The sequence below is a fragment of the Salmo trutta genome, chromosome 36, assembly GCF_901001165.1.
Source record: "Salmo trutta chromosome 36, fSalTru1.1, whole genome shotgun sequence".
NCBI classification, from domain to species: Eukaryota; Metazoa; Chordata; class Actinopteri; order Salmoniformes; family Salmonidae; genus Salmo; species Salmo trutta.
Genome location: NC_042992.1, coordinates 17,111,154 through 17,135,689, shown reverse-complemented (window position 1 = coordinate 17,135,689; position 24,536 = coordinate 17,111,154). Strand labels below are relative to the sequence as shown.

The window sequence follows — 24,536 nt, the reverse complement described above, 5'->3', positions numbered from 1 at the left end:
GGGGGGCATTTAATTAAACTCCAGGACCTGGGCACTTTGGAGAGAGGGAGGCATACTAACTTGTTTCTTTGATTTGAGTACAGAGGAAACTGAAACTGGTTAACAGGATTAATTTCCTGTCCTGTGTATGTGATTTACGGTCGTGCAGTAGGCTACCTGGGTGGAGAATCAAATCAAATGTTATTTGTCACATGCTGAATACAACTGGTGTAGACTTGACTGTGAAATGCTTGTTTACGAGACCTTCACAACGATGCAGAGTAACATAAGAGGAAATAGCAAGCAATAAAATAACTTGCAAGAATGGAGGTACACTGAACAAAAATATAAACGCAACATGTGTTGATCCCATGTTTCATGAGCTGAAATAAAAGATCCCAAAAATGCACAAAAAGCTTATTTCTCTCAAATTGGGTAAAAATGTGTTTACATCCCTGTTAGTGAGCATTTATCCTTTGCCAAGATAATCCATCCACCTGACAGGTGTGGCATATTATAAGCTGATTAAACCTCATGATCATTACACAGATGCACCTTGTGCTGGGGATAATAAAAGGCCACTCTAAAATGTGCAGCTTTGTCACACAATGCCACAGATGTAACGCCCTGGCCATAGAGAGGAGTTTTTTGTTCTTTATTTTGGTTAGGCCAGGGTGTTACATTGGGTGGGCATTCTAGGTTCCTTTTTCTATGTTTTTGTATTTCTTTGTTTTGGGCCGAGTAGGGTTCCTAATCAGAGGCAGCTGTCTATCGTTGTCTCTGATTAGGAATCATACTTAGGCAGCCTGTTTTCCTTTGGGGTTTTGTGGGTAGTTGTTTTCTGTCTTGTGTGTGTTCACCTGGCAGAACTGTTGGCTTTCGTTTTCCCTGTTTGTTTTTGAAGTGTCTCATTAAAAATCATTATGACCACTTACCACGCTGCATCTTGGTCCCCTCTTCCAGACGATCGTTACAACAGATTGCTGCAGTTAGATGCAATTGGCATGCTGACTGCAGGAATATCCACCAGAGCTGTTTCCAGATAATTGAATGTTAATTTCTCTACCATAAGCCGCCTCAAATGTCGTTTTAGAGAATTTGGCAGTACATCCCACCGGCCTCACAACCGCAGACCACGTGTAACCACGCCAGCCCACATCTGGCTTCTTCACCTACGGGATCATCTGAGAACAGCCACCCGAACAGCTGATTAAACTGTGGGTTTGCACAACCAAAGAATTTCTGCACAAACTGTCAGAAACCGTCTCAAGGAAGCTCATCTGCATGCTCGTTATCCTCACCAGGGTCTTGACCTGACTACAGTTCGGCTCACCTTCGATGGCCAACGGGCCGCTGGAGAAGTGTGCTCTTCATGGATGAATCCCGGTTTCAACTGTACCGGGCAGATGGCAGACAGCGTGTATGGCGTCGTGTGGGCGAGCGGTTTGCTGATGTCAACGTTGTGAACAGAGTGCCCCATGATGGCATGATAATGCGCAGCTTCATCTCACAAGGATCTGTACACAATTCCTGGAAACTGAAAATATCCCAGTACTTCCATGGCCTACATACTCAGACATGTCACCCATTCAGCATGTTTGTGATGCTCTGGATCGATGTGTACGACAGCATGTTCCAGTTCCTGCAAATATCCATCAGCTTCACACAGCCATTGAAGAGAGGGGACAACATTCCACAGGCCACAATCAACAGCCTGATTAAATCTATGCAAAGGAGATGTGTCACACTGCATGGGGAAAATGGTGATCACAACAGATACAGACTGGTTTTCTGATCCACGCCCCTACTTTTTTTGTAAGGTATCTGTGACGAACATGTATTCCCAGTCATGTGAAATCCATAGATTTCAATTGACTGATTTTCTTATATGAACTGGAACTCAGTAAAATCTCTGAAATTGTTGCATGTTGCGTTTATATTTTGGTTCAGTATATACAGGGAGTACCAGTACCAGATCAATGTGCAGAGGTACGAGGTACTTGAGGTAGATATGTACATAAAGGCAGAGTAAAGTGACTAGGTATCAGGATAGATAATAATAAGGTACTTTAGATATGTACATAAAGGCAGGGTAAAGTGACTAGGCATCAGGATAGATAATAATAAGGTATTTGAGGTAGATATGTACATGAAGGCAGGGTAAATATGCAGGATATGCAACTGTTCAGGGAAGTCAGGAACCAATACAAACTGTCAGTCAGGAAAAATTTCAATAAGCATTTCTCAACGGCTGGCCATGCCTTCCTCCTGGCTACTCCAACCCCGGCCAACAGCTCCACCCCCCGCAGCTACTCGCCCAAGCCTCCCCAGCTTCTCCTTCACCCAAATCCAAATAGCAGATGTTCTGAAAGAGCTGCAAAACCTGGACCCGTACAAATCTGCTGGGCTAGACAATCTGAACCCTCTCTTTCTAAAACTATCCGCCGCCATTGTTACAACCCCTATTACCAGCCTGTTCAACCTCTCTTTCGTATCGTCCGAGATCCCTAAAGATTGGAAAGCTGCCGCGGTCATCCCCCTCTTCAAAGGGGGTGACACCCTAGATCCAAACTGTTACAGACCTATTTCCATCCTGCCCTGCCTATCTAAAGTCTTCGAAAGCCAAGTTAATAAACAGATCACTGACCATTTCAAATCCCACCGTACCTTCTTCGCTGTGCAATCCGGTTTCCGAGCCGGTCACGGGTGCACCTCAGCCACGCTCAAGGTACTAAACGATATCATAACCATCAACCTGGCCAAGGCTCTCGACTCTGTCAATCACCGTATTCTTATCGGCAGACTCAATAGCCTGGGTTTTTGTAATGACTGCCTCGCCTGGTTCACCAACTACTTTGCAGACAGAGTTCAATGTGTCAAATCGGAGGACATGTTGTCTGGACCTCTGGCAGTCTCTATGGGGGTACCACAGGGTTCAATTCTCGGGCCGACTCTTTTCTCTGTATATATTAATGATGTCGCTCTTGCTGAGGGCGATACCCTGATCCACCTCTACGCAGACGACACCATTCTGTATACTTCTGGCCCTTCCTTGGACACTGTGCTGACAAACCTCCAAACGAGCTTCAATGCCATACAACACTCGTTCCGTGGCCTTCAACTGCTCTTAAACACTAGTAAAACCAAATGCATGCTTTTCAACCATTCGCTGCCCGCACCTGCCCGCCCGGCTAGCATCACCACCCTGGACGGTTCCGACCTAGAATATGTGGACAACTATAAATACCTAGGTGTCTGGTTAGACTGTAAACTCTCCTTCCAGACTCATATTAAACATCTCCAATCCAAAACCAAATCTAGAATCGGATTTCACAAGAAAGCCTCCTTCACTCACGCTGCCAAACTTACCCTAGTAAAACTGACTATCCTACTGATCCTCGACTTCGGTGATGTCATCTACAAAATAGCTTCCATTACTCTACTCAGCAAACTGGATGCAGTCTATCACAGTGCAATCCGTTTTGTTACCAAATCACATTAAACCACCCACCACTGCGACCTATATGCTCTAGTCGGCTGGCCCTCGCTACATATTTGTCACCAGACCCACTGGCTCCAGGTCATCCATAAGTCTATGCTAGGTAAAGCTCCGCCTTATCTCAGTTCACTGGTCACAATAACAACACCCACCCGTAGCACATGTTCCAGCAGGTATATCTCACTGATCATCCCCAAAGCCAACACCTCATTTGGCCGCCTTTCCTTCCAGTTCTCTGCTGCCAGTAACTGGAACGAATTGCAAAAATCGCTGAAGTTGGAGACTTTTATTTCCTTCACCAACTTTAAACATCAGCTACCTGAGCTGCTAACTGATCGCTGCAGCTGTACATAGTCCATGTGTAAATTGCCCACCCAATCTACCTACCTCATCCCCATACTGTTTTTATTTGATTTACTTTTCTGCTCTTTTGCACACCAGTATTTCTATTTGCACATCATCATATGTGTCACGTCCTGACCAGTATAAGGGTTATTTGTTATGGTAGTTTGGTCAGGACGTGACAGAGGGTATTTTGTTTATGTGGTTCGGGGTGGTGTTTTATGTAGTAGGGTGTTTGATTTATTATTTCCGGGTTTTTGGGGTTATGTTCTAGGTTTGTATTTTCTATGTGGTCTCTAGTCTTTTGTATTTCTATGTCTAGTTTATTGGGGTTGGACTCTCAATTGGAGGCAGGTGTTTTCTAGTTGCCTCTGATTGAGAGTCCTATATATGGGTATGTGTTTGGTTAAGTGTTTGTGGGAGATTGTTTCTTGTTTTGCCTGTGTGAGCATGACAAGACTGTTTTGTTGTTCGTGAGTTCTTCGTTTTGTTATTTTGGTGTTCTCTTTATTTTAAAAATAAATACAAGATGAGCATCCACATTCCTGCTGCGTTTTGGTCCTCTATTCCTGACGACAACCGTTACAATATGCTCATTTATCACTCCAGTGTTAATCTGCTAAATTGTAATCATTCGCTCCTATGACCTATTTATTGCCTATCTCCTCATGCCTTTTGCACACACTATATATAGACTTTCTTTTTTTCATACTGTGTCATTGACTTGTTTATTGTGTTATTGGCTTGTTTATTGTTTACTCCATGTGTAACTCTGTGTTGTTGTCTGTGTCACAATGCTTTGCTTTATCTTGGCCAGGTCGCAGTTGTAAATGAGAACTTGTTCTCAACTTGCCTACCTGGTTAAATAAAGGTGAAATAAAAAAAAAAGGGACCAGGCATCAGGATAGATAATAATAAGGTATTTGAGGTAGATATGTACATAAAGGCAGGGTAAAGTGACTAGACATCAGGATAGATAATAATAAGGTATTTGAGGTAGATATGTACATAAAGGCAGGGTAAAGGGACTAGGCATCAGGATGGATAATAATAAGGTATTTGAGGTAGATATGTACATAAAGGCAGGGTAAAGGGACTAGGCATCAGGATGGATAATAATAAGGTATCTGAAGGCAGGGTAAAGGGACTAGGCATCAGGATGGATAATAATAAGGTATCTGAAGGCAGGGTAAAGGGACTAGGCATCAGGATGGATAATAATAAGGTATCTGAAGTAGATATGTACATGAAGGCAGGGTAAAGGGACCAGGCATCAGGATAGATAATAATAAGGTATTTGAGGTAGATATGTACATGAAGGCAGGGTAAAGTGACTAGGCATCAGGATAGATAATAATAAGGTATTTGAGGTAGATATGTACATGAAGGCAGGGTAAAGGGACTAGGCATCAGGATAGATAATAATAAGGTATTTGAGGTAGATATGTACATGAAGGCAGGGTAAAGTGACTAGACATCAGGATAGATAATAATAAGGAATTTGAGGTAGATATGTACATGAAGGCAGGGTAAAGGGACTAGGCATCAGGATGGATAATAATAAGGTATCTGAAGGCAGGGTAAAGGGACTAGGCATCAGGATGGATAATAATAAGGTATCTGAAGGCAGGGTAAAGGGACCAGGCATCAGGATGGATAATAATAAGGTATTTGAAGGCAGGGTAAAGGGACCAGGCATCAGGATGGATAATAATAAGGTATTTGAGGTAGATATGTACATGAAGGCAGGGTAAAGGGACTAAGCATCAGGATAGATAATAATAAGGTATTTGAGGTAGATATGTACATGAAGGCAGGGTAAAGTGACTAGGCATCAGGATAGATACTAATAAGGTATTTGAGGTAGATATGTACATGAAGGCAGGGTAAAGGGACTAGGCATCAGGATAGATACTAATAAGGTATTTGAGGTAGATATGTACATGAAGGCAGGGTAAAGGGACTAGGCATCAGGATAGATAATAATAAGGTATTTGAGGTAGATATGTACATGAAGGCAGGGTAAAGTGACTAGGCATCAGGATAGATAATAATACGGTATTTGAGGTAGATATGTACATGAAGGCAGGGTAAAGTGACTAGACATCAGGATAGATAATAATAAGGTATTTGAGGTAGATATGTACATAAAGGCAGGGTAAAGGGACTAGGCATCAGGATAGATAATAATAAGGTATTTGAGGTAGATATGTACATGAAGGCAGGGTAAAGGGACTAGGCATCAGGACAAATAATAAGGTATTTGAGGTAGATATGTACATAAAGGCAGGGTAAAGGGACTAGGCATCAGGATGGATAATAATAAGGTATCTGAGGTAGATATGTACATGAAGGCAGGGTAAAGGGACTAGGCATCAGGATGGATAATAATAAGGTATCTGAAGGCAGGGTAAAGGGACTAGGCATCAGGATGGATAATAATAAGGTATTTGAAGGCAGGGTAAAGGGACTAGGCATCAGGACAAATAATAAGGTATTTGAGGTAGATATGTACATGAAGGCAGGGTAAAGGGACTAGGCATCAGGATAGATAATAATAAGGTATTTGAGGTAGATATGTACATGAAGGCAGGGTAAAGTGACTAGGCATCAGGATAGATAATAATAAGGTATTTGAGGTAGATATGTACATAAAGGCAGGGAAAAGGGACTAGGCATCAGGATAGATAATAATAAGGTATTTGAGGTAGATATGTACATGAAGGCAGGGTAAAGGGACTAGGCATCAGGATAGATAATAAGGTATTTGAGGTAGATATGTACATGAAGGCAGGGTAAAGGGACTAGGCATCAGGATAGATAATAATAAGGTATTTGAGGTAGATATGTACATGAAGGCAGGGTAAAGGGACTAGGCATCAGGACAAATAATAAGGTATTTGAGGTAGATATGTACATGAAGGCAGGGTAAAGTGACTAGGCATCAGGATAGATAATAATAGGAGTAAAATAAACAACAGAGTAGCAGCAGCAAATGACAAGTCTAAAAGTGAGTGTGTGCATGTCTGTGTGTAATGTGTAAGAATGTGTGTTTGTGTTGTGTTCGTGTGTGTGTCTGTATGTAGTGTATGTGAATGTGTGTGGGTTTTGTGTGGGCGTGTCAATGTAGTGTGTGTGACTGAGTGTGTATACAGTGTGTATATAAAGTCTAGTGAGAGTGCGTAGGGGCAATGCAAGATAGAGTCAGTGCAGTTCGGGTACCATTAATTGACTATTTAGCTGTCTGGCTATTTAGCAGTCTTATGGCTTAGGGGTAGAAGCTGTCTCGGAGCCTGTGTGTTTTTTGTGTGGTTGCGTGCGTGTATGTGTACCTGGGTGGAGAAAGTGTGTAGTGAAGAACACAGCTGGAGTCCCTCCTCAGAAAGCACCTGCAGAAAGAGAAAGAGAGAAAAAGAGAACGAGAAGTCAAAAAGCACGACTCACTTCACTGGCAGAACATTCTGAACACTGGTCTGGCAAATCTATCAGCCAAGTATTGTCAATTACACTCAATGGCTGCATGGTAAGTAGCCGGGAGGATGTGAACAAGACCAGAACACACTGTAGGTTTTCAAATTCAAAAGGTGCATTTCAATCAGCCAATCAGTGAGCAGCCAATTACGATAATTGCAGGTTACATTTTGCTGTGTGAAAAGGTAAAGTTATATAAAGTATAGTTGCGTCTCTATGATCTCTCTTTCTGCCTCTCTCTCTCTCTCTCTGCCTCTCTCTCTCTCTCTCTGCCTCTCTCTCTCTCTGCCTCTCTCTGCCTCTCTCTCTCTCTCTGCCTCTCTCTCTTTGCCTCTCTCTCTCTCTGCCTCGCTCTCTCTCTCTGCCTCGCTCTCTCTCTCTGCCTCGCTCTCTCTCTCTCTGCCTCTCTCTCTCTCTCTGCCTCTCTCTCTGCCCCTCTCTCTCTCTCTGCCTCTCTCCCTCTCTCTGCCTCGCTCTCTCTCTCTGCCTCGCTCTCTCTCTCTGCCTCTCTCTCTCTCTCTGCCTCTCTCTCTGCCCCTCTCTCTCTCTCTGCCTCGCTCTCTCTCTCTGCCTCGCTCTCTCTCTCTGCCTCGCTCTCTCTCTCTGCCTCTCTCTCTCTCTCTGCCTCTCTCTCTTCCCCTCTCTCTCTCTCTGCCTCTCTCCCTCTCTATATTAAGCGCAGGCCGGGGCACTCTGCTCCTCTATTCATCCTCTCGTTACCACAGACAAATTATTGTCTTGGGCCTTTTAATACAGTATTGATTCTGTCTTCTCCCAGGGACGTGGTTGTCCTTAATGGCACCTGGGACAGATTCACTTAAAGCCCTGAACGAAGTAGACGAGGATGATGGGAGAGGGATGAGTGGAGTGGAGGACAGGGGGCATGTACAGTACTTTACCTCAGCCTGATGGAAAAGATCCGTGGTTGTCTTCAGTAGGCCCTCCCCCCTACACAATCGATACAGGAAATGAACGAAAAATGGAACAGAGTGAATTATATATTACCTGATGATAACAACTGATGAAGCACACTACATGGCCAAAAGTATGTGGATACCTGCTCGTCGAACATCTCCTTCCAAAATCATGGGCTTTAATATGGAGTTGGTCCCCCCATTGCTGCTATAACAGCCTCCACTCTTCTGAGAAGGCTTTCCACTAGATGTTGGAACATTGCTGCGGGGACTTCCATTTAGCAACAAGAGCATTAGTGAGGTTGGGCGATTAGGACTGGCTCAGGTCGGCGTTCCAATCCATCCCAAAGGTGTTCGATGTAGTTGTGTGCAGGCCAGTCAAGTTCTTCCATACCGATCTCAACAAACCATTTCTGTATGGACCTCACTTTGTGCACAGGGGCATTGTCACCCATAGCCCGAACCATGACTGCCCCAGACCATTATTCCTCCTCCAACAACACTTAACAGTTGCCACTATGCATTGGGGCAGGTAGCATTTTCCTGGCATCCGCCAAACCCAGATTCGTCCGTTGGACTTCCAGATGGTGAAGTGTGATTCATCACTCAAGAGAACGCGTTTCCACTGCTCCAGAGTCCAATGGCGGCGAGTTTTACACCACTCCAGCCGACGCTTGGCATTGCGCATGGTGATCTTATGCTTGTATGCGGCTGTTCGGCCATGCAAACCCATTTCATGAAGCTCCCAACGAACAGTTATTGTGCTGACGTTGCTTCCAGAGGCAGTTCGGAACTCGGTAGTGAGTGTTGCAACCAAGAACAGACAATTTTTACGCGCTACGCACTCGGCAGTCCCGTTCTGTGAGCCATTGTTGATCCTAGACGTTGTTGCTCCTAGACGTTTCCACTTCACAATAACAGCACTTACTGTACAGTTGACCGGGGCAGCTCTAGCAGGGTACATACAGTATTTGACTAACTGACTTGTTGGAATGGTGGCGTCCTATGACGGTGCCAAGTTGAAAGCCACTGAGCTCTTCAGTACGGGAAATTCTACGGCAAATGTTTTTCTATGGAGATCGCATGGCTATGTGCTTGATTTTATACACCTGTCTGAACGGGTCTGGCTGAAATTGCTAAATCCACATACTTTTGGCCATGTAATGTATATTGACTATGCACATCATATCAACAAGATTTGTGATGGCATCTGTGTCCTCTACTTCAATATCCATACAGAGGTGGTCAATACCTGGCTGGTGGTCAATAACTGGCTGGTGGTCAATACCTGGCTAGTGGTCAATACCTGGATGGTGGTCAATACCTGGCTAGTGGTCAATACCTGGCTGGTGGTCAATACCTGGCTAGTGGTCAATACCTGGCTGGTGGTCAATACCTGGCTGGTGGTCAATACCTGGATGATGGTCAATACCTGGCTAGTGGTCAATACCTGGCTGGTGGTCAATACCTGGATGGTGGTCAATACCTGGCTAGTGGTCAATACCTGGCTGGTGGTCAATACTTGGCTGGTGGTCAATACTTGGCTGGTGGTCAATACCTGGCTGGTGCAAAGTACCTTGCGGTAAAAAGAGTTGCAATCTTCTGTCACACAAAAGCAACCAGACAGACAGACAGACAGACAGACAGACAGACAGACAGACAGACAGACAGACAGACAGACAGACAGACAGACAGACGGTCTACCTGGTGAAGAGGTGCATGGAGTAGGCCATGCTGGACAAGCTCTGGCCCTGGCGGACGATGTCATGCTCCTGGTCCTCCCACTTCTCCACCTCTGTGTCCACGTCTGAAGTCAGCAGACGCAGCTCTAGACCCAGCTTGGCTATGGTGCTCTGCTCCTGAAGAAAGAAAGAAAGATAACGGATCCCTTATTAGTTAATAGTTAATAATCCCATCCGAAAGTACTGAACAAAGTAGGACTCAGTTTCCCGATAGTGATGGAACATACAGTACCAGTCAAAAGTTTGGACATACCTACTCATTCCAGGGTTTTTCTTTATTTTGAATATTTTCTACATTGTAGAATAATAGTGAAGACTTCAAAACTATGAAATAACACATGGAATTATGTAGTAACCAAAAAAAGTGTTAAACAAATCAATACATATTTTATATTGGAAATTCCTCAAAGTAGCCACCCGGTGACAGCTTTGCACACTCTTGGCATTCTCTCAACCAGCTTCATCAGTAGTCACCTGGAATGCATTTCAGTTAACAGGTGTGCCTGGTTAAAAGTCAATTTGTGGAATTTCTTTCCTTCATAATGCGTTTGAGCCAATCAGTTGTGTTGTGACAAGGTAGGGGTGGTATACAGAAGATAGCCCTGTTTGGTAAAAGACCGAGTCCATATTATGGCAAGAACAGCTCAAATAAGTAAAGAGAAACGACAGTCCATCATTATTTTAAGACATGAAGGTCAGTCAATCTTGAACATTTCAAAAACTTTCTTCAAATGCAGTCGCAAAAACCATCAAGCGCTATGATGAAACTGGCTCTCATGAGGACCGCCACAGGAAAGGAAGACCCAGAGTTATCTCTGCTGCAGAGAATAGGTTCAGATTGCAGCCCAAATAAATGCTTCACAGAGTTCAAGTAACAGACAAAGCTCAACCTCAACTGTTCAGTGGAGACTGTGTGAATCAGGCCTTCATTGTCAAATTGCTGCAAAGAAACCATTACTAAGGACACCAATACGAAGAGACTTGCTTGGGCCAAGAAACACGAGCAATGGACATTAGACCGCTGTGTCTTTGTGAGAGACAGAGTAGGTGAGCGGATGATTTCCGCATGTGTGGTTCCCACCGTGAAGCATGGAGGAGGAGGTGTGATGTTGTGGTGGTGCTTTGCTGGTGACACTGTCAGTGATGTATTTAGAATTCAAGGCACACTTAACTAGCATGGCTACAACAGCTTTCAGCAGCGATACGCAATCCCATCTAGTTTGAGCTTAGTGGGACTATCAGTTGTTTTTCAACAGGACAATGACCCAAAACACACCTCCAGGCTGTGTAAGGGCTATTTGACCAAGGAGAGTGATGGAGTGCTGCATCAGATGACCTGGCCTCCACAATCACCGACCTCAACCCAATTGAAATGGTTTGGGATGAGTTGAGCCGCAGACTGAAGGATAAGCAGCCAACAAGTGCTCAGCATATGTGGGAACTTCATGAAGCTGTTTGAGAGAATGCCAAGAGTGTGCAAAGCTGTCATCAAAGCAAAGGGTGGCTACTTTGAAGAATCTCAAATATAAAATATATTTTGATTTGTTTAACACTATCTTGGTTACTTCATGATTCCATGTGTTATTTCATAGTTTTGATGTCTTCACTATTATTCTACAATGTAGAAAATAGTCAAAATAAAGAAAAACCCTTGAATGAGTAGGTGTGTCCAAACTTTTGACTGGTACTGTAGGCTTACGAGTGTTTTAACAATGCCTCATTCCTACAACGGCCGAAGATGAAGCATGCGTTTCCCAAAACACCACGCAGAGACAACGTTTGCTAAGTGAGTCGTTGATGCATGTGTCGATACTGAAGACAGCGCTGCTCTCGGATCAGCGTTCTCCCTTTCAAATCTTACCTTAACATTAGAATTATTCCACAATACAGACGACGGATCAGCTCCTAAGAGATATCATCTACGGCTACAAATATTGAGGCGGCTTATTCTTATGCTTACCCAATAATAATGCACTAAATCAAGATTTAAAACATCATTGCGCACATGTTGTTACACATCATGAAATATATTGAGGCAACAATTACAAACACCAGCGTACAAATAGCTAAATAATAAAACTCAATTGAATGAACAAGAAACTGATTAAATATGATTAAAATATATAGGTCTATGTAGCCTATACTGTATGTATCTGTATATGTATATGTATATGTATATATGTATATGTATATGTATATGTACAGTCATCTCGGTTTTAATTTGAAGCATCCTATATCCTTCGCTTGTTTGTAACAATTGCCTAGACTTTGGCAACTTTGTATTTGTAGTCACATTCATTCTGAAGTTATCGGCGGTCACAGAAAGACAAATAAACATCTTGATTTTGTGTTTAGCAGAGATCTGTGTACAACGTGACGCGGAAGGGCAAAAAAAAGCATCTAGCGACGCACTTAGCTGTTCTACTAGTGGTCTGAGGCAGTCGTTAATTAACAAGCCTTTTCAAGTGCAACTTAAGTAACAATGGTTTTGGAAACAGCTCAGAGATCTAACGATGTTCCCACGAAGGCTCTAACAATGAACTTCACCTAAAGATGCTTTTGGGAATCCTGCCCTGGCTGCTTAGGTATAAGGTCAGGCAATATTGGGTGGTCCATCAGCAATAAGTTCATTACTTTAGAGATATCATCATTCATTCATTATCATCTGTGTTAGTGATTCATGATCATTCATAATCATGCATTATCAGATTGAATATAAACTCAGTTCTGCTCTTCATCTCTAAATGAATTATCATGTATTATCAATCAGCCATAATATTGCCTAATCATTTCCAATTATTGATTATCATTTTGTGTACTAAGTTACTCATGAAACACTCTCGACCCTGCATGCCCAGTCATGACTGACAGAGTCCTGCTAAAATCTAGCAGGACCTGGTTCCTGCAATATCGGCATAATTCCCCAATAGTGTGTTTGAACAGTTATTCATTTCCTGCAGAATTAATTCACCTGTCAGAGTGAGGAAGTAGAGGTAATGCATGCGTGCCAAATGGCACCCTATCCCCCATATAGTGCACTTCTTTTGACCAGGGCACCTGGGGGAATAGAGAACCACTGGGACACAGCCTATGTGAGGTGTATTAGGACACAGGCTATGTGAGGTGTATTAGGACACAGGCTATGTGAGGTGTATTAGGACACAGACTATGTGAGGTGTATTAGGACACAGGCTATGTGAGGTGTATTAGGACACAGACTATGTGAGGTGTATTAGGACACAGACTATGTGAGGTGTATTAGGACATAGACTATGTGAGGTGTATTAGGACACAGACTATGTGAGGTGTATTAGGACACAGACTATGTGAGGTGTATAGGGACACAGACTATGTGAGCTGTATTAGGACATAACCTATGTGAGGTGTATTGGGACACAGCCTATGTGAGGTGTATTAGGACACAGGCTATGTGAGGTGTATTAGGACACAGACTATGTGAGGTGTATTAGGACACACACTATGTGAGGTGTATTAGGACACAGGCTATGCGAGGAGTATTAGGACACAGACTATGTGAGGTGTATTAGGACACAGGCTATGTGAGGTGTATTAGGACACAGACTATGTGAGGTGTATTAGGACACACACTATGTGAGGTGTATTAGGACACAGGCTATGTGAGGAGTATTAGGACACAGACTATGTGAGGTGTATTAGGACACAGGCTATGTGAGGTGTATTAGGACACAGACTATGTGAGGTGTATTAGGACACAGCCTATGTGAGGTGTATTAGGACACAGGCTATGTGAGGTGTATTAGGACACAGACTATGTGAGGTGTATTAGGACACAGCCTATGTGAGGTGTATTAGGACACAGGCTATGTGAGGTGTATTAGGACACAGGCTATGTGAGGTGTATTAGGACACAGGCTATGTGAGGTGTATTAGGACACAACCTATGTGAGGTGTATTAGGACACAGACTATGTGAGGTGTATTGGGACACAGACTATGTGAGGTGTATTGGGACACAGGCTATGTGAGGTGTATTAGGACACAGGCTATGTGAGGTGTATTAGGACACAGACTATGTGAGGTGTATTAGGACACAGTCTATGTGAGGTGTATTAGGACACAATCTATGTGAGGTGTATTAGGACACAGGCTATGTGAGGTGTATTAGGACACAGGCTATGTGAGGTGTATTAGGACACAGGCTATGTGAGGTGTATTAGGACACAGACTATGTGAGGTGTATTAGGACACAGGCTATGTGAGGTGTATTAGGACACAGGCTATGTGAGGTGTATTAGGACACAGACTATGTGAGGTGTATTAGGACACAGGCTATGTGAGGAGTATTAGGACACAGACTATGTGAGGTGTATTAGGACACAGGCTATGTGAGGTGTATTAGGACACAGGCTATGTGAGGTGTAATAGGACACAGCCTATGTGAGGTGTATTAGGACACAGGCTATGTGAGGTGTATTAGGACACAGCATATGTGAGGTATATTAGGACACAGGCTATGTGAGGTGTATAGGGACACAGACTATGTGAGGTGTATTAGGACACAGACTATGTGAGGTGTATTAGGACACAGACTATGTGAGGTGTATTAGGACACAGACTATGTGAGGTGTATTAGGACACAGACTATGTGAGGTGTATTAGGACACAGGCTATGTGAGGTGTATTAGGACACAGCCTATGTGAGGTGTATAGGGACACAGGCTATGTGAGGTGTATTAGGACACAGACTATGTGAGGTGTATTGGGACACAGACTATGTGAGGTGTATTAGGACACAGACTATGTGAGGCGTATTAGGACACAGGCTATGTGAGGTGTATTGGGACACAGGCTATGTGAGGTGTATTAGGACACAGGCTATGTGAGGTGTATTAGGACACAGGCTATGTGAGGTGTATTAGGACACAACCTATGTGAGGTGTATTAGGACACAGACTATGTGAGGTGTATAGGGACACAGTCTATGTGAGGTGTATTAGGACACAGGCTATGTGAGGTGTATTAGGACACAGGCTATGTGAGGTGTATTAGGACACAGGCTATGTGAGGTGTATAGGGACACATCCTATGTGAGTAGTATAGGGACAGTCTATGTGAGGTGTATTAGGGCACAGACTATGTGAGGTGTATTAGGACACAGGCTATGTGAGGTGTTTTGGGACACAGGCTATGTGAGGTGTTTTGGGACACAGGCTATGTGAGGTGTATTAGGACACAGACTATGTGAGGTGTATTAGGACACAGGCTACGTGAGGTGTATTGTGTAATTGATGATTAAGTTATACCTCCGCATCTAGCTTGACTGCCTTCACCGTCTTCAGGTTGGCTGAATGTTTCTGGCGGGAGAAACGTTTTGACAGGATGATATTAAAGGAGGAAATGATGGAAAGTCATTTGAATAAAATGAAATAAGAAATATCCACCAGTCATAACATTGTATATTCTGATACTCACCCCTGGTCTGGGAAGCGACACGTAGGCTCTCTTATCACCTGTAATTAACCAGAAAGAAAGATAGTATTTTGAGGAAATATATTTTTTAAGTCATATTTTGGCCATTGGTCTTGTAAAAAAAGTTTTGTAAAAAATAATTTTCCATCAAAGGTATTGTGTACCTTCTGAAATGCCCCACGCCAACCCATGAAATGATACTAAAAAGGAGGGATTCAGTTGATTATCCCTAACACATCCTCTATTATACTACAGTTGATTATCCCTAACACATCCTATAGCATACTACAATTGATTATCCCTAACACATCCTCTATTATACTACAGTTGATTATCCCTAACACATCCTATAGCATACTACAATTGATTATCCCTAACACATCCTCTATTATACTACAGTTGATTATACCTAACACATCCTCTATTATACTACAGTTGATTATCCCTAACACATCCTATAGCATACTACAATTAATTATCCCTAACACATCCTCTATTATACTACAGTTGATTATCCCTAACACATCCTATAGCATACTACAATTAATTATCCCTAACACATCCTCTATTATACTACAGTTGATAATCCCTAACACATCCTCTATTATACTACAATTGATTATCCCTAACACATCCTCTATTATACTACAGTTGATTATCCCTAACACATCCTATAGCATACTACAATTAATTATCCCTAACACATCCTCTATTATACTACAGTTGATTATCCCTAACACATCCTCTATTATACTACAATTGATTATCCCTAACACATCCTCTATTATACTACAGTTGATTATCCCTAACACATCCTTTATTATACTACAGTTGATTATCCCTAACACATCCTCTATTATACTACAGCTTATTATCCCTAACACATCCTTTATTATACTACAGTTGATTATCCCTAACACATCCTCTATTATTGTCACAACGTCCACAGAAGGTGGCGCCACTCCCCGGTCGGGCGGCGCTCGGCGGTCGTCGTCGCCGGCCTACTAGCTGGCACGATCCATGTTTCATGTGTCTGTTGGTTATGTCTGTTTAGTACGCACCTGTTCCTTGTTTGTAATTAGTGGGAGGGTATTTAGTTTGTCAGTTTCTTGTTTGGAGTTGTGCGGGATTGTTTCGTGTTACGTTTTGGGTTTAGGGCTGGATTAATTTTCCTATGTGTTTGATTTACACGACGCTGATATTAGGCATTAGGGTTGCCGGGCTGCGTCCCGTGTATTTTGAGTTTTGGAGCTGTTCTACCTCCTACTTGTGTTTTGCACCCTGCCTAATCGTTGTATTCACTCTGGACTTAATTCAATATTTTTCTACGGACCTTTTGTCTCCTGCGCCTGACTCACTCGTTTCCTGCTCCTTGAAAGACGTGACAATTATACTACAGTTGATTATCCCTAACACATCTTCTATCAAACTACAATTGATTATCCCTAACACATCCTCCATTATACTACAATTGACTATCCCTAACACATCCTCTATCATAATACAATTGATTATCCCTAACACATCCTCTATTATACTACAGTTGATTACCCCTAACACATCCTCCATTATACTACAATTGATTATCCCTAACACATCCTCTATCATACTACAGTTGATTATCCCTAACACATCCTCCATTATACTACAATTGACTATCCCTAACACATCCTCTATCATACTACAATTGATTATCCCTAACACATCCTCTATTATACTACAGTTGATTACCCCTAACACATTCTCTATTATACTACAGTTGATTATCCCTAACACATCCTCTATTATACGACAATTGATTATCCTAACACATCCTATAGCACACTACAATTGATTATCCCTAACACATCCTCTATTATACTACAGTTGATTATCCCTAACACATCCTCTATTATACTACAGCTGATTATCCCTAACACATCCTCTATTATACTACAGTTGATTATCCCTAACACATCCTCTATTATACTACAGTTGATTATCCCTAACACATCCTCTATCATACTACAATTGATTATCCCTAACACATCCTCTATTATACTACAATTGATTATCCCTAACACATCCTATAGCACACTACAATTGATTATCCCTAACACATCCTCTATTATACTACAGTTGATTATCCCTAACACATCCTATAGCACACTACAATTGATTATCCCTAACACATCCTCTATTATACTACAATTGATTATCCCTAACACATCCTCTATTATACTACAGTTGATTATCCCCAACACATCCTCTATTATACTACAGTTGATTATCCCTAACACATCCTATAGCATACTACAATTGATTATCCCTAACACATCCTCTATTATAATACAGTTGATTATCCCTAACACATCCTCTATTATACTACAGTTGATTATCCCTAACACATCCTTTATTATACTACAGTTGATTATCCCTAACACATCCTCTATTATACTACAGTTGATTATCCCTAACACATCCTTTATTATACTACAGTTGATTATCCCTAACACATCCTCTATTATTGTCACAACGTCCACAGAAGGTGGACTCCCCGGTCGGGCGGCGCTCGGCGGTCGTCGTCGTCGGCCTACTAGCTGGCACCGATCCATGTTTCATGTGTCTGTTGGTTATGTCTGTTTAGTACGCACCTGTTCCTTGTTTGTAATTAGTGGGAGGGTATTTAGTTTGTCAGTTTCTTGTTTGGAGTTGTGCGGGATTGTTTCGTGTTACGTTTTGGGTTTAGGGCTGGATTAATTTTCCTATGTGTTTGATTTACACGACGCTGATATTAGGCATTAGGGTTGCCGGGCTGCGTCCCGTGTATTTTGAGTTTTGGAGCTGTTCTACCTCCTACTTGTGTTTTGCACCCTGCCTAATCGTTGTATTCACTCTGGACTTAATTCAATATTTTTCTACGGACCTTTTGTCTCCTGCGCCTGACTCACCCGTTTCCTGCTCCTTGAAAGACGTGACAATTATACTACAGTTGATTATCCCTAACACATCTTCTATCAAACTACAATTGATTATCCCTAACACATCCTCCATTATACTACAATTGACTATCCCTAACACATCCTCTATCATACTACAATTGATTATCCCTAACACATCCTATAGCATACTAAAATTGATTATCCCTAACACATCCTATAGCACACTACAATTGATTATCCCTGACACATCCTCTATTATACTACAGTTGATTATCCCTAACACATCCTATAGCACACTACAATTGATTATCCCTAACACATCCTCTATTATACTACAATTGATTATCCCTAACACATCCTATAGCATACTACAATTGATTGCCCTTAACACATCCTCTATTATACTACAGTTGATTATCCTTAACACATCCTCTATTATACACAGTTGATTATCCCTAACACATCCTCTATCATACTACAGTTGATTATCCCTAACACATCCTATAGCACACTACAATTGATTATCCCTAACACATCCTCTATTATACTACAATTGATTATCCCTAACACATCCTATAGCATACTACAATTGATTATCCCTAACACATCCTCTATTATACTACAGTTGATTATCCTTAACACATCCTCTATTATACACAGTTGATTATCCCTAACACATCCTCTATCGTACTACAGTTGATTATCCCTAACACATCCTATAGCATACTACAATTGATTATCCCTAACACATCCTCTATTATACTACAGTTGATTATCCTTAACACATCCTCTATTATACACAGTTGATTATCCTTAACACATCCTCTATTATACACAGTTGATTATCCCTAACACATCCTCTATTGTACTACAATTGATTATCCCTAACACATCCTCTATTATACTACAATTGATTATCCCTAACACATCCTCTATTATACTACAGTTGATTATCCCTAACACATCCTCTATTATACTACAGTTGATTATCCCTAACACATCCTCTATCATACTACAGTTGATTATCCCTAACACATCCTCTATTATACTACAGTTGACTATCCCTAACACATCCTCTATTATACTACAGTTGATTATCCCTAACACATCCTCTATTATACTACAGTTGATTATCCCTAACACATCCTCTATCATACTACAGTTGATTATCCCTAACACATCCTCTATTATACTACAGTTGATTATCCCTAACACATCCTCTATTATACTACAGTTGATTATCCCTAACACATCCTCTATCATACTACTGTTGATTATCCCTAACACATCCTCTATTATACTACAGTTGATTATCCCTAACACATCCTCTATTATACTACAGTTGATTATCCCTAACACATCCTCTATTATACTACAGTTGATTATCCCTAACACATCCTCTATCATACTACAGTTGATTATCCCTAACACATCCTCTATTATACTACAGTTGATTATCCCTAACACATCCTCTATTATACTACAGTTGATTATCCCTAACATATCCTCCATTATACTACAATTGACTATCCCTAACACATCCTCTATCATACTACAATTGATTATCCCTAACACATCCTCTATTATACTACAGTTGATTACCCCTAACACATTCTCTATTATACTACAGTTGATTATCCCTAACACATCCTCTATTATACTACAATTGATTATCCCTAACACATCCTATAGCACACTACAATTGATTATCCCTAACACATCCTCTATTATACTACAGTTGATTATCCCTAACACATCCTCTATTATACTACAGCTGATTATCCCTAACACATCCTCTATTATACTACAGTTGATTATCCCTAACACATCCTCTATTATACTACAGTTGATTATCCCTAACACATCCTCTATCATACTACAATTGATTATCCCTAACACATCCTCTATTATACTACAATTGATTATCCCTAACACATCCTATAGCACACTACAATTGATTATCCCTAACACATCCTCTATTATACTACAGTTGATTATCCCTAACACATCCTATAGCACACTACAATTGATTATCCCTAACACATCCTCTATTATACTACAATTGATTATCCCTAACAAATCCTCTATTATACTACAGTTGATTATCCCCAACACATCCTCTATTATACTACAGTTGATTATCCCTAACACATCCTATAGCATACTACAATTGATTATCCCTAACACATCCTCTATTATACTACAGTTGATTATCCCTAACACATCCTCTATTATACTACAGTTGATTATCCCTAACACATCCTTTATTATACTACAGTTGATTATCCCTAACACATCCTCTATTATACTACAGTTGATTATCCCTAACACATCCTTTATTATACTACAGTTGATTATACCTAACACATCCTCTATTATTGTCACAACGTCCACAGAAGGTGGCGCCACTCCCCGGTCGGGCGGCGCTCGGCGGTCGTCGTCGTCGGCCTACTAGCTGGCACCGATCCATGTTTCATGTGTCTGTTGGTTATGTCTGTTTAGTACGCACCTGTTCCTTGTTTGTAATTAGTGGGAGGGTATTTAGTTTGTCAGTTTCTTGTTTGGAGTTGTGCGGGATTGTTTCGTGTTACGTTTTGGGTTTAGGGCTGGATTAATTTTCCTATGTGTTTGATTTACACGACGCTGATATTAGGCATTAGGGTTGCCGGGCTGCGTCCCGTGTATTTTGAGTTTTGGAGCTGTTCTACCTCCTACTTGTGTTTTGCACCCTGCCTAATCGTTGTATTCACTCTGGACTTAATTCAATATTTTTCTACGGACCTTTTGTCTCCTGCGCCTGACTCACCCGTTTCCTGCTCCTTGAAAGACGTGACAATTATACTACAGTTGATTATCCCTAACACATCTTCTATCAAACTACAATTGATTATCCCTAACACATCCTCCATTATACTACAATTGACTATCCCTAACACATCCTCTATCATACTACAATTGATTATCCCTAACACATCCTATAGCATACTAAAATTGATTATCCCTAACACATCCTATAGCACACTACAATTGATTATCCCTGACACATCCTCTATTATACTACAGTTGATTATCCCTAACACATCCTATAGCACACTACAATTGATTATCCCTAACACATCCTCTATTATACTACAATTGATTATCCCTAACACATCCTATAGCATACTACAATTGATTACCCCTAACACATCCTCTATTATACTACAGTTGATTATCCTTAACACATCCTCTATTATACACAGTTGATTATCCCTAACACATCCTCTATCATACTACAGTTGATTATCCCTAACACATCCTATAGCACACTACAATTGATTATCCCTAACACATCCTCTATTATACTACAATTGATTATCCCTAACACATCCTATAGCATACTACAATTGATTATCCCTAACACATCCTCTATTATACTACAGTTGATTATCCTTAACACATCCTCTATTATACACAGTTGATTATCCCTAACACATCCTCTATCGTACTACAGTTGATTATCCCTAACACATCCTCTATCATACTACAGTTGATTATCCCTAACACATCCTCTATTATACTACAATTGATTATCCCTAACACATCCTCTATTATACTACAGTTGATTATCCCTAACACATCCTCTATTATACTACAGTTGATTATCCCTAACACATCCTCTATCATACTACAGTTGATTATCCCTAACACATCCTCTATTATACTACAGTTGATTATCCCTAACACATCCTCTATCATACTACAGTTGATTATCCCCAACACATCCTCTATTATACTACAGTTGATTATCCCCAACACATCCTCTATTATACTACAGTTGATTATCCCTAACACATCCTCTATTATACTACAGTTGATTATCCCCAACACATCATCTATCAGACTTCAAATGGAGTGCAACCAATCAACTCACTCTCTAAGTTCGGATAAAGGGACATTTCAGTAGAATTTCCAGGGGTGGTGAGGGTGTGATAAACATCACTAACATGTTCAAGGAGCATTACATCACATAAAAGTACAGGCAGCTTTTTGGAGGGCCTGTCTGTGTCGCTTGAGTACCACACCCCCTCCACACGCACGAGCACACACACAAACACAAACAGAAAGGTAGACACACGCACATACACAGATAAACACACACCCATACCAGCTTTACCAGAGGAAAAATAGCACTTTTACTATGTGAGAGCCACGACTGGAAGGCACAGTGTGAACGTCATCGTTAAACTTCCCCCAGGGAGGGAGATTTATCCCTATTTCTCCTCTATTCAATTGGTTTAGTAGGGGGACGTCGTTGGGATCGTAGCCCATAAATACTGGCACCGTGACACGCCACAGAGGTTACGGATGATAGGAATCACACTGCATGCTGGGAGAGAGCTCTGAGAAACGTCTGGCATCACCACGCTGGGACACACACTGGCTATCAGGCCTGTAACAGAACGGTTTGTATCTCCAACTCAATGAGAGGTATCCTGCTGATGGTGCTTTAGTCTGACATCCCCTCCCTGATAGAGATTGTGTCAGATAATACAAACAACTACGGTTAGAGAGATTTAGCTGTCTATGAATAGGATCAATACATTTTAGACTACCGCAGCTCAGCGTGAGACAGAGAGTAAAAACAACCACGGCTTGTAGTGTGCAACCCTCTCCTGCGACTGCCCATAACACACACCCATCCCTCTCCCCCTCTCCTACCACTGGCAGTCCCACCTCGGCGGCCCTCGAACACGTCGTTGATCTCCCTTAGCAGCACGGCCATGTCGCAGAGCTGGGACTCCCAGGCCTCACAGAACACATCCAGGTTCTCCTTGGCAATCTTACTGGATGGGTGCAGGGCCAGCGTCTGGGCTGCAGAGATGATCTGACAGGAGAGAGAGAGGAAGGGGGGAGAGAGAGAGAGAGAGGGAGTGAGCAGATGGAGTAGCTATGTTTTACACTGTATTGGACTGTGAAAGTGTTTTGATAAGGTGCACTAAGTTCTACCTTAAGTCAGGGAATCCCAAACTTTTTTGGCCCACGACCCCATTTTGATATCACATTTGTTTCGTGACCCCACCATGTAACAAAAATGATGTAATCAACGGCCAATGTTAACTTTTTTATTTGACAGCCTATTACAAATGAGTCTGACAGTTATTTTGACAGCATTTGAAAAGTACTGGTTTGAAGTGATTGAAATGGATCAGAAAGTTATTGGGAAGCTCAGAAGGTCCTCAGCTAATAATTATGTGTGATCTTTCCCCCCAGTCTGACTTAGTGCCTGGTCTTGTCCACTCTGTTCTAATTGGCATTGTAGAAGGAAACAGACACAAACGTGTTCCTGAGTGTCTTATCTCTCAGTGATGGGGTCATAATATTTTGTAGCTTAAATCGTTCAAAAGACTGGAGGAAAACAGCTTTTTTATTTTATATTTTTGCTTCAACATTTTTATTTCACCATTTCTCTCGCGACCCCATTTTCAAAATCAGGCAACCCCACATGGGAAACGATACCTTAAGTGGAGCTATTACTATGTTACTCACAGCAGTACCTATCCAGACCAGTTGATTCTTTCAGGGAAGACCAACAAGGGGCCCAAGAAAAGGAGAGGGTGATTTGAATGGAACCAGGCCTCAGTCTCGTACAATGTTGAACTACTATGAGACAGCAGAGACACAGGAGTTACACCGGATCATTACCTGTCAGTGTGGGGGTGGATTTGTTCCATTTCACACAATCTTCAGGGGGCAGGGCATCAGTTTTGTTCCCCACATTTCTAATTATGTTTGGTCTTCCAGGCCGTCGGGAAGGTCATTTTCTGCTGCTGGGGGTATAGTGTGAAATGTGATGATCCTCCCACGGTAACGTCAGACGCTGCATGACCCCACAGTAATGACTGAGCTCATAGGCTCAAAGGTCAACCAATCAATAAGGTCACAGAGGGGGAGCCACCGCCAAGCAGGGAGGGATGATACTGGTGTGTGTGTGTATCTGTGCGTGTCTTTCAATGATAATGAAGGGACTCCTGCGGGTAATTGCCAATTAAATGCAGCACACTGGGGGTGATGCACTCTGACTTGTGTGCATGTGGTTGTCTGAGTTATTTCCCCATGTATCAGATGAAGTCTTCTTAATGTCTGTTTCTGCAATGGTTGGCTGTGTTTAATGGATGGAGTTGAAACTATAAGGGATCTAGATGACAGGGGATGTACTGACAAACTCAACCTTGATT

The 24,536-nt window shown here is 41.8% G+C and overlaps 1 protein-coding gene across 5 annotated transcripts in view; it reads right to left on the bottom strand.

The window, feature by feature from the left end:
* ctnnal1 (catenin (cadherin-associated protein), alpha-like 1) overlaps positions 1 to 24,536 on the bottom strand; it is a 132,892-nt gene that overhangs the window by 12,147 nt on the left and 96,209 nt on the right. For 3 of the 5 annotated variants that reach the window (XM_029734843.1, XM_029734844.1, XM_029734845.1), the window contains exons 11-16: positions 23,020 to 23,185; positions 15,401 to 15,438; positions 15,232 to 15,282; positions 9,910 to 10,064; positions 8,191 to 8,239; positions 7,153 to 7,209 (exon numbers count right to left, since the gene is read on the bottom strand). In XM_029734843.1, coding sequence (XP_029590703.1) covers positions 7,153 to 7,209; positions 8,191 to 8,239; positions 9,910 to 10,064; positions 15,232 to 15,282; positions 15,401 to 15,438; positions 23,020 to 23,185 — 516 coding nt within the window. The remainder of the gene's footprint in view (positions 1 to 7,152; positions 7,210 to 8,190; positions 8,240 to 9,909; positions 10,065 to 15,231; positions 15,283 to 15,400; positions 15,439 to 23,019; positions 23,186 to 24,536) is intronic. The other 2 variants (XM_029734846.1, XM_029734848.1) reach the window with 1 other exon arrangement.